Raw genomic sequence first — 12,143 nt, 5'->3', positions numbered from 1 at the left:
TCAATACGAAAGGGATCAGATGATGCAGATGCTACTCTACAGGGCTGTTTTTCTAGCGCACACTGTTCTGGGATTCATCCAATGGCATTGAGGTATCAACGAAGTGAATCAACGACGTTGTCTCCACAGTGAACGTATGTACATATCCCAACCAGAAGCCATGGATTACAGGTAACATCTAGACCGAGCTAAAGGCTACAGCTGCCACTTTTAAGGAGCGGGACACTAATCCAGACGCTTATAAGAAATCCTGCTATGCCCTCAGACGAACCATCAAACAGGAAAAACGTTAATACAGGACTAAGATTGAATCCTACTACACCGGCTCCGACGATCGTCGGATGTGACAGGGCTTGCAAACTATTACGGACCACAAAGAGAAACCCAGCCGTGAACAGCCCAATGACGCGAGCCGAAATGCCTTTTATGTTCCGTTCGAGGCATGTAACACTGAAGCATGCATGAGAGCACCAGCTCGGCTACACACTCCGTAGCAGATATGAGCAAGACCTTTAAACAGGTCAACATTCACCTGGCTGCGGGGCCAGACGGATTACCAGGACATGCTAGAGCATGCGTGGACCAACTGGCAAGTGTCTTCACTGACATTTTCAACCTCTCCCTAACCGAGTCTGTAATACCTACATGTTTCAAGCAGACCACCATAGTCCCTGTGCCCAAGAAAGCAAATGTAACCTGCCTAAATGACTACCGCCACGTCGGGAGCCAAGAAGTGCTTAGAAAGGCTGGTCATGGCTCACATCAACATCATCATCCCAGAAACCCTAGATCCACCAATTCGCATACTGCCCCAACAAATCCACAGATCACTCAATCGCACTCCACATTGCCCTTTCCCACCTGGACAAAAGGAACACCTATGTGAGAATGCTGTTCATTGACTACAGCTAAGTGTTCAACACCATAGTGCCCAAAAAGCTTGTCACTAAGCTAAAGACCCTGCGACTAAACACCCCCCTCTGCAACTGGATCCTGGACTTCCTGACGGGCCGCCCCAAGGTGGTAAGGGTAGACAGCAACACATCTGCCATGCTGATCCTCAACACGGTGGCCCCTCAGGGGTGCGTGCTTAGTCCTCTCCTGTACTTCCTCTTCACCCACGACTGCGTGGCCAAGCACGAATCCAACACCATCATTAAGTTGGCTGACGACAAAACAGTAGTAGGCTTGATCAACGACAATGATGAGACAGCCTTTAGGGAGGAGGTCAGAGGCCTGGCAGTGTGGTGCCAGGACAACAACCTCTCCCTCAACATGAGCAAGACAAAGGAGATGATTGTGGACTACAGGAAAAGGATGGTGGAACATGCCCCTGTTCACATCGACGGGACTGTAGTGGAGTGGGTTAAGAGTTTCAAGTTCCTTGGTGTCCACATCACCAAGAACTATCATGGTCCAAACACACCAAGACAGTTGTGAAGAGGGCACGACAACACTTTTCACCCTTAGGAGAATGAAAAGATTCAGCATGGATCCCCAGATCCTCAAAAAGTTCTACAGCTTCACCATCAAGAGCATCCTGAACGGTTGCATCACCGCCTGACATGGCAAGTCCTCGGCATCCAACTGTAAGCTGCTACACAGGGTAATGCGTATGGCCCAGTAAACATCACTGCAGCCAAGCTACCTGCCATCCAGGACTTATATACTAGGCAGTGTCAGAGGATTGATTTAACACATGTTAATGCAAAAATAACATGCAAAACAGGCAAACACCCACCACACACACACAAAGGTGGGACCCAAAACAGATGAGGCTCTGCCCCACCTGCCCTGAATGACGGGTCGCCTCTGAGCCCGAGACAATCAATATGTGGTCTCAAGACTGGTCTTGAGTACTACAACACTGCAACAAATATTATGGTTGAATGGAGCTATCGGAATTGTTTGGGAAGGTCTGCTCAATCCAAGATTACAACCAATCGATTACAGCACTACTCTAAAAATGGAGGAGGCAGATGGCAGTGGGAGGAGGTGGGGAACTGCTCTGTCTGCCCAATATAAAAGATCAAAACTGGCGGAAGAACAAAAATAGCATAAATAGGAATGTTGACCAGGATGTTGACAGCTGTGCCATACAGATAGCAAAATAGCTGGGAGGAGATTTTTGATGTACCTATTCCATGGAACAGGGTGTATGAGTTTATATATAAAACGACGCAAGATTCAAGACTTTGCTTTTCAGCTAAAACTATTGTACAGAATTCTTGTAATGGGGTCTAGGATGGTTGAAGGGCAGCTCTTGGGGGGGAACTGTGGGGGGATCTTGGATGGTTGGTGGCTTGGCGGTTGGGAGCTTGCACCAGTGGCTGAGAGGTCGCTGATTCGGGTCCCTGATTCATCTTGGTGGGAGATCTGTTGATGTGCCCTTGGGCGGGGCACTTAATCAACCCTGGTTGCTCCTGTAGGTTGCTCTGGATGGAAGTGTCTGCTAGATGACTGAATGTAATATAAATGTTGAGCGACTTCACTGCAGGTAGATTGTATGTTTTTTAAATTATATTTAAAGAAATTATATGAAATAGATCCATTTAAATTATTCTGTGACTATTTAAATTGTTAATCTTGATAGTTGGTGAAGAGGGACTGCAGAAGTAGAGCCAAAGATTCCAAAGTATCCTAAAAACTGAAACTGTTTTGTGGATGTTGATACCCAGTTTAAGTACAGGCAGGGTTAATGAGAGAGGACTTTAAATGTACACACTTGGTTTGCAGCTATATGCGGTTCACACACAGCCTTTGGCTTCCTCACGTACTGAAGTGAAAGAGTCTTATCAAAAGTTTTTCAAAGCGTTTTGCTGTTCTCTTCAAAGTCATATGTTCATGCTTCCACAGATGTTATCATGTCATTTACTATGTAGGTCCATCTTTATAGGTGGGTCCATTTGTGTTGGTTTTATTGCAGTCTTCGATATAATTTTCAAGAAGAGTAAAGGTTTTATGTCTATATTTTTGTGATATTGCTGCTTTGTGTTTTGATGGAAAGATAACTGTCATCTGAGAGCATTTTTAAAACAGAGTTTTTTTTGTTTATATGTGTCATTGTAGTGAATGTGTGTCCAATCCATGCTCAGTGATTGCATGTCAGAATACGTGCATTTGTGTCTACATGGTCAGCAGCATGCATAGGCCTTGTGGATATCTGAGGCAGATAATGACATATACAATTGTGTGCCAGGAAACATAACTTGATTAGCAGCTAATGCTCCTTGCAGCGAGCCCATCGATCTTCATCACGGCCGCCCATACCCTTGTGCTGAGTATGTATTTGGACAAGTGTAGTTGGTATATGTAGAGAGTGAACAAATATAATAAACATGTAGATTTAAAACCCATTTGAACCTAGCGGTTTTAAATTGAGATCTGATTGTTCATGAAAGGGATGACACTTTCCTATACAAGTTATATTTCTCTCACTGTTTATTTGAACCCACGCTGATTCATCAAGCCTTGTCAACTCAATCTCAAACGAGTTATGGTGAGGAGATTCAACTTCGATTCATAGAGCGATGAGTGTGAACCACACCTTTAAACCTACATTACGATATATGCCTCATTACCCCACCATTCACTAATAATAATCGTTTCATCCACCCATATATCTTCCCTGACAGCCCTCCATTTGACTACCCACGGAATGATGTCATGGAGTCTCTTCCTCGTAGGTGGTCTGGCAATTGGTAGGGGAAAAAGAGTAGCAAACAGTTGATTTTAGGGGTTACTGAATCCACACGATTCAGTGAGCTTACCTGATTACCTACAGTTTGGGTCTTGCCAAAGAAATTGACAGTCATTGGTGTTTCAGTCTGACATTGTGCACTATTGCAATTGTTCTAGTTGATAGTAGAGTAGATCGGAAATATCACACCGGGAACACAGCATTCATCTCATTGAAGAGAAAAGTTATTGACGCAGAGAGCTTTCAGATTTGTTTCCCATGAAAATAGATAAGAATGAGGACTACATATTAGTGCTGGAGCCTAAATGTGGATCATGTTTTAAATCAAACACTTAGAGGGGTCAACAGATCATGCATTTGTGTGCCTTAGAAATTGAGACCAGAGTGTTAAACAGTTGAGCCAGTGGGTGGCACTAGAACATTCAGCCATCTTGTTATGTTTGTCTCAAGATCACCATTCTCTACAATTAACCAACGTTACGGTTGTTGGTTGAGGAGTTTGCTCTAGAGAGACTAGAAATGATTTGTAATATATGCTGAACATAAGGCTTAGAAGTCATTATGTTAGAGAGTGGTATCTCAGACCAGTAGAAGTGTGTTTAGATGTGAACTGAAATTGGTTTTCAATCATTTACTTAGTCACAATATTTAAATTAGAATAATATTGAGAAGGAAGATTGCCATATTTTAATCAAATGCATAAAATTCAGGAAAATTATCAATTTTGTGTGCAGCACATTTAATCAAAGAAATTCTTTCAAATATTATGTTGTTTCAGATGCTTAGTTCTTGTTTGTTGATGATCGTCAGTTTAGCAGAGCTACGGTGTCTTACAGAAGGTCCTACAGAGTTTGTCCATAGAGCTGAAGCCTAAATGGGCTGATGACCATTTGAGCTGAGCAGGCTAGGGAATGCAAACTCTTTTTCTCCTCTGAGGTTTTCAGCATGAGGTTTTATTTACACATCTGACCAAAATAATCCTATACACAGGAAATTCTTGTGATTGTGAGTTCCTCTCCTCAAATGTTGGGAAGTGTATTTATTTCTACAGGCATTCTTGATTTGCTCTCTCAAAGTCTACAGTGAAGGTTTCAGAGGAATATAAATGTAAGCTATATTTAGAAGTCTGAGTTTTTTTGTCATATATTTCATGATTATGTTGTCAATAATGCTCTGATTTCATGCAAGTGTCATAGAAACCTCTACAACCCCACTGCTTATTTATACAGTATGAAACTTTACAGTTCAATACCATAACAACTTTAATTCACTGTAAATCACATGTGGCCTCAAGGAAACAGATGGCAATGCTCTGATTGATTCAGTATTTGTGTTAACAGCACTTTTTGCAATGGAGAATTTGTTTAACTGATAAACAAATGAATGTTTACTAGTGCCCATAGCTCTAATCCTGGTGTAGTATGCAGTGCAGGGTTATTAAAAATGTTTCACTTTTCCCTTCAGAATATTGGTTTATTATTCAAAGGTGTAAATCTGTTTGAGGAAGAACATTGAAAACCAGCTGCAGGATTATATTTAAGCAACAAGGCCCGAGGGGGTGTTGTATATGGCCAATATAACACTGCTAAAAGCTGTTCTTATGCACAACCCAACAAGGAGTGCCTGGATACAGGTGCCCTGAGGCGTCTTATTGCTACTATAAACTAGTTTCCAAGGTGATTAGTACAAATACATGTTTTGTCATACCTGACCTGTGGTATATGGTCTGATATACCATGGCTTTCAGCAAATCAGTATTCAGGGCTCAAACCACCCAGTTTATAATAGAGTACATGACTGTAATGATCTTTAAGTTTAATAGGCTAAGATTGAATGTGTTACTTTGTACTGTCCTTTCTTTCAATTGACTTATGTCTATTTTCATGGAATAAAATCAAGCTGACTTGCGATGTATTTTTTTAGTTTATTACACTTTTATTTTACATTCAAGATGGGAAAAAAATAACATTTTACATAGTTTTTTAGAAGGTAGCTGAGAAAAACGTATTTCCACTTTAACATCTAAATTCAACATCTGAGAAGCAGAACAGAATATAACACACACAACAGTCAAATGGCAGGCACTCAGACGACAAGTTCAGAGCTCCTACATATAAACCATAGTTTTCCTAAACATTTACATTTACTAAAACAACATCCGTACACTCTTGGGCGTTTATTAACTTCTCTCATGACGATAAATCAACTGAAAGAGGAACTGCAATGGTATGTTATGCGCAGCTGCACATCGGAAGAGAAGTTTGCCTATAATAACAATAATCGCAATCATGTTTTAATCACAGTCTTTATTGGCGCCTGAAAAAGATAATTGTCGAAGTCATTTTCTCTCTTCCCACCGTATCAAAATGTTGACACTCACGCGTAATATCTTGAAATATATTATTTATTTTTTAGATGTTCCCATTATATTCTTATTCAGATATTCCCTTTTTTTTAGCATATCACTCTGCCTATTTAAAATGTAGAACTTTCTCAGGGCACGTGAGCGATAAGTAACTGCAAAGCGGGAATCCCATCAGCTTGAATTGGTGACTTTGGGGGTACAAGCCCTGTTGTTACACCAACGCTGCTTTTGTGCATTTGGTTTCCCTTTTTTGATAGGATACTGTCTATGCTAAAACCTTTGGATTTGTCCGTTGCTCTGCTAGGGACAGTGGGTATAATTTCCATTGTTCTATACAGCATAGATGAGTTCAAGTTCTCCGTGCAACCGGACAGGATAGGAGGCCCATTCTCCCTCCCATCAAAGGCTAGTCTACTGTTGTCTGCTTCACTCGCATGGAGGGAAGACGCTCCTGACAGATGCGCTGTGTCCAAACAGACCCTGTGCTCCTGAACCGGTATGCACCTTGGACCGTGTAGCGCGTCAGCTGATTGTGTGCCATACATGTCCTGCATGGATTCAGTTTGGATTTGATTCTGCACATTATATTTTTGGCCATGGACAGACCCACTTTGCTGCATCCCAACATTGTTGAACTCACCAAGAACATGTTTTAAATCTGAACTACGTTGCTCAAAATGTCTATGTTGTTGTTTCACCTCCGTGCCCACCACAGCCCAATCTCCAGCTGACATAGGCCTACCCATCCTCGGGTGAGCATCAGCTGGAACGTTATGAATGGGCCTCCTATCCTGTCCTGACGGGTTCGTGGAGACTGGACCTCTTTTCCTCTTGTAAGTAGTTTTGTACTCTGCAGTCTCTTGGCCCTTTAGTTTTCTCTTCCTCCGTCTATAGTTCCCGTTCTCGAACATGTCTAGACATTTGGTGTCCAAAGTCCAGTAGCTGCCTTTCCCGGTACGGCCCTTTTCTCTCGGTACCTTGATGAAACAGTCGTTTAGAGAGAGGTTGTGGCGTATTGAGTTCTGCCAGCCCTGCTTGTTGTCATGGTAATAGGGGAAGCCGTCCATTATGAACTGGTAAATGCCGCTCAGCGTTGCGCGCTTGTCTGGTGCGCTCTTGATGGCCATAGCGATAAGTGCAATGTAGCTGTACGGAGGTTTTTGCAGAGATTCCTGCCGAGTTGGGAGGAAGCCCAAAGCGGGAAGAATGGTACCGCCGTCGCCTCCATACAAGTAAATCAGGGACGAATTGGGGAAATTGAGCGCCGAGGGTGGCACTCCAAGCACTCGGCTGTGGTAAAGGCTCATGATGCTGGAGCGCTATCTGCTTCCCAAGGAACTTCAGCTCGTGGGGAGAACTGCTCTTGGAATGATGGGATCCCACAGTGTCTCTGCCTCATGAGTCAAACAATGTTAAATAATTGTTTAACATGTTTTATGTTGACTTTTCATTGGAAAATAAATTGTCTATCATAAACACTGGTTGTGTTCTCAGCCCACCCACAGTAATTAAAATTTCATTGCTGAAAGCCCCAGCTCTCTCCCCGCGTGTCCCCTGCGTAGGCCTACCAGCCAATGGTGTTCTTGGTTATTCCCACATTTGTTTATAGAATTAGTCTGTTGATAAGTCTGCCCACCCAAGTTGAATCAAGCTGTGTTTATTTGGAAAAATTTCCGGGCACCCAATACATAAACGCACTGATCTGATGTTTGAAATATCACGTCCACCCTTGACGCTGAAAGTTGCTCACACGGAGAGAACAAGCAAACACGGCCGAGTTCTTTCTGGGAGTTGCTGTGGGTTACTTGAAATAAAAACAAAGTGTATTAAAGGAAAATGACTTAAACATTTTTTATTTTAAAGGGATAGTTCACCGAAATTACAAAATTACACATTGGTTTACAAAGTTACTGTTGAGTAACTGATTACATGTGGGGTGACCCCCCAAGTGCTGACACAAAACATTTGGTCAAAAATGAGGTAGACCTATGTGGATAATGGTCATGCTTAAACAAACAAACTATGAAGGGATATAAGTGGCTACAATCTACACTTTTTTTGTAATATAATTAAATGTGTTTGGCCAAATCATCCTCAAGTTTCTAAAAAATGACTGTGTATTTGTATTTCTTAAGGATCCCTGCCAAGGCAGCAGCTACTCTTCCTGGGGTCCTGCAACATTAAAGCAGTTACAATTAAAAATATTTCATGACATTTCATAACACTTTACCCAAAACATTTAGTTTATTCCCTCAGGCCACTACTCCACTATCACATATTTACAATACAACATCCATGTGTATGTGTGTGTCTTATCGTGTGTCTGTGCCTGTGTGTGTCTCGTCACAATCTCTGTAAGGTCTATTTTTAGCTGTTTTTAAAAATCTGATTCTACTGTTTGCATTAGTTACCTGATGTAGAATATAGTTCCATGTAGTCATTGCTCTATGTAGTACTGTGCACCTCCCATGGTCTGTTCTTGACTTGAGGATTGTGAAGAGACCTTTGGTGTCATGTCTTGTGGGTAATGAATGCATGGGTGTCTGAGCTGTGTGCTAGTAGTTTAAACAGACACCTCGCTGCATTCAACATGTCAACACTTCTTACAAAAACAAGTAGTGATGAAGTCAATCTCTCTTCCACTTTGAGCCATGAGCGATTTACATGAATATTATTCATGTTAGCTCTCTGTGTACAGTTAAGAGCCAGCCGTGCTGCCCTGTTCTAAACCAATTGTAATTATTTTACGAGGTCTCTCTTTGTGCCACCTGACCACACAACTGAACAGTAGTCCAGGTGTGATAAAACTAGAGCCTGTAGGACCTGCCTTGTTGATAGTGTTGTTAAAATGGCAGAGAGCTCTGTATTATGGCCAGACTTCGCCCCATCTTAGCTATTGTTGTATCAACATGTTTTGACCATGACCGTTTAAAATCCAGGGTTACTCCAAGCAGTTTAGTCTCCTCAACTTGCTCAATTTCCACATGATTTATTCCAGGACTTCGTTGAGGTTTATGGTTTAGTGAATGATTTGTCACAAATATATTGTGTAACTAAATTAAGTTACACTATTTATAGAAACATATGTGGACATCCCTTTAAATGAGTGGATTGAGTTATTTCAGCCACACCTGTTGCTGACAGGTGTATATAATTGAGCACACCGCCATGCAATCTCCATAGACAAACACTGACAATGGAATGGCATTACTGAAGAGCTTAGTGACTTTCAACAAGGCACCGTCATAGGATGCCATCTTTCAAACAAGTCAGTTCGTCAAATTTCTGCCCCAATCAACTGTAAGTGCTGTTATTGTGAAGTGGAAAAGTCTAGGAGCAACAACGTCTCAGCTGCAAAGTGGTAGGCCACACAAGAATGGGGCCATCAAGTGCTGAAGCACGTAGCGAGTACAAATCATCTGTCTTCAGTTACAACACTCACTCCCGAGTTCCAAACTGCCTCTGGAAGCAAAGTCAGCACAATAACTGTTTGTCGGGAGCTTCATGAAATGGGTTTACATAAACATTTGAATGAAAAAGACTGGGTTAAAAATAGTATGGGAATCCTTCTGAGTAACATTTCCTTAGGAAAAGCTTATATTAGCATAAGGTTGTTGGTTGAAGTTTGTGTCTTTATCTCTTTGTTCAATTAATGTCAGGGGTATTCATAATTTACTCAAACGTAAGGCTATTTTCCTGTTTTGCAAAAGGTTTAATGCAGACTTATACTTTCTACAAGAGACTCATGCTTGTTCTTCTGATCTAGCTTTTTGGAAAAATCAACGGGGTAACAATATCTGGTTATCATATGGCAACAACCACTCTGCAGGTGTAGCAGTTTTAAGAGGTGCATTTAAAGGGAAGGTCATCATTTGTAAGACTCACCACTCTGGACATTTGTTAATTTGAACAGTGAAATGTTTTATTAGAGAATATCTATTCAAAAAAACAAACAAAACAACATGATATTATTTGAAGAATTTGAAGAAGAGATGAATAGTTAAAGGTGTATTTCAGGTTATCCAAATGATCTTAGGTGGAGATTTATTTTAATTCTTGGGACTAATGTGATGTGACAGATATCCCCCTCCTAATGGAGCCAGCATGGTTAATTCTGAGTTTAATAATCTATGTCTTGGTCTTAGATTATTTGATATTTGGAGATCTAAATATTGAATAAAAATGTCATGTTTCGTCTTATATTGTCTTGTCATTTTGCTTTTCCCTCTGTTCGTTTTCCCCCTGCTGGTCTTTTTAGGTTCGTTCCCCTTTTTCTCTCTCCCTTCCTCTCTCTCTTCTCTCTATCGTTCCGTTCCTGCTCCCAGCTGTTCCTATTCCCCTAATCAATCATTTAGTCTTCCCACACCTGTTCCCTATCTTTTTCCCTGATTAGAGTCCCTATTTCTCCCCTTGTTTTCCGTTTCTGCCCTGTCGGATCCTTGTCTATTGTTCACCGTGCTGTGTCTGTGTATCGCCCTGTCGTGTCGTGTTTCCCTCAGATGCTGCGTGGTGAGCAGGTGTCTGAGTCTGCTACGTTCAAGTGCCTTCCCGAGGCAACCTGCTGTTCATGATCGAGTCTCCAGTCTGTTCTCGTCATTACGAGTGGAATTATGCTTTATGATTGTAGATTTACTTTACTGGATTAAAGACTCTGTTTTCGCCAAGTCGCTTTTGGGTCCTCATTCACCTGCATAACAGAAGGATCCGACCAAGAATGGACCCAGCGACTATGGATTCTCTCTACTCTACTCTCGAGTTCCAGGGAGCGATGCTCGGCAGACACGAGCAGGAATTGTCTGCTGCTCGGCATGCCGTTGAGACCCTGGCCGCTCAGGTCTCCGACCTCTCAGGACAGTATCAGAGTCTTTGTCTCGTGCCACCAGCTACTTCCGGGTCTTCCGAGCCTCCGGAACCTAGGGTTAATAACCCACCATGTTATTCTGGGCAGCCCACTGAGTGCCGCTCCTTTCTCACCCAGTGTGATATAGTGTTCTCTCTCCAACCCAACACATACTCAAGAGAGAGAGCTCGGATTGCCTACGTCATATCACTCCTTACTGGTCGGGCTCGGCAGTGGGGCACAGCTATCTGGGAGGCAAGCGCTGAGTGTACTAACAATTATCTGAACTTTAAAGAGGAGATGATAAGGGTTTTTGATCGCTCAGTTTTTGGGAAAGAAGCTTCCTGGTCCCTGTCTTCCCTATGTCAAGGTAATCGATCCATAACGGATTACTCTATAGAGTTTCGCACTCTTGCTGCCTCCAGTAACTGGAACGAGCAGGCGTTGCTCGCTCGTTTTCTGGAGGGACTCCACGCTAAGGTTAAGGATGAGATTCTCTCTCGGGAGGTTCCATCCAGCGTGGATTCTTTGATTGAACTCGCTATTCGCATTGAACGACGGGTAGATCTTCGTCACCGAGCTCATAGAAGAGAGCTCGCGTTAACTGTGTCTCCCCTCTCTCCGACACTACCATCTTTCCCCACTGACTCAGGTATTGAGCCCATGCAGCTGGGGGGTATTCGCATCTCGACTAAGGAGAGGGAACGGAGAATCACCAACCGCCTCTGTCTCTATTGCGGTTCCGCTGGTCATTTTGTCATTTCATGTCCAGTTAAAGGCCAGAGTGTCATGTTTGTCATTTATTGTCATGTCTTGTCCCTGTGCTCCCCATGCTATTCGTTTCCCTCTGCTGGTCTTGTTTGGTTCTATCCCTCTCTCTCCCCCTCCCTCTCTCACTCTCTCGCTCTCTCTTCTCTCTGTCGTTCCGTTCCTGCTCCCAGCTGTTCCTATTCCCCTAATCATCATTTAGTCTTCCCACACCTGTTCCCGATCCTTTCCCCTGATTAGACTCCCTATTTATTCCTTTGTGATCCGTTCCTGTTCCGTCGGTTCCTTGTATTGTATTCACCATGCTGTGATTGCGTTTCGCCCTGTCCTGTCGTGTTTTTGCCGTGATTGTGTATCACCCTGTCCTGTCGTGTTTTGTGCCTTCATCAGACGCTGCGTGTGAGCAGGTGTCTCAGTCGACTACGGCCTGCGCCTACCCGAAGCGACCTGCAGTCTGTGGCCGCTTCTCC

At 42.8% G+C, this 12,143-nt stretch overlaps 1 protein-coding gene across 1 annotated transcript; it reads right to left on the bottom strand.

Moving 5' to 3' along the window:
- Positions 1-5,610: 5,610 nt before the first annotated feature.
- LOC123992303 (protein fork head-like) lies at positions 5,611-7,439 on the bottom strand. Its single transcript, XM_046293464.1, has one exon. It carries the CDS (start codon positions 7,370-7,372, stop codon positions 6,194-6,196), a length of 1,179 nt encoding a protein of 392 aa, XP_046149420.1. The 5' UTR covers positions 7,373-7,439; the 3' UTR covers positions 5,611-6,193.
- Between the last annotated feature and the right edge of the window lie 4,704 nt (positions 7,440-12,143).

The sequence above is a fragment of the Oncorhynchus gorbuscha genome, linkage group LG02, assembly GCF_021184085.1.
Source record: "Oncorhynchus gorbuscha isolate QuinsamMale2020 ecotype Even-year linkage group LG02, OgorEven_v1.0, whole genome shotgun sequence".
Taxonomy (NCBI): Eukaryota; Metazoa; Chordata; class Actinopteri; order Salmoniformes; family Salmonidae; genus Oncorhynchus; species Oncorhynchus gorbuscha.
Note: the sequence above shows the minus strand (reverse complement) of the source record. Positions and strands in the feature narration are given on the sequence as shown.

Coding starts and splice junctions, on each gene's coding strand:
- LOC123992303 (XM_046293464.1), bottom strand. CDS start 7,372: ATGAGCCTTTACCACAGCCGAGTGCTTGGAGTGCCACCCTCGGCGCTC.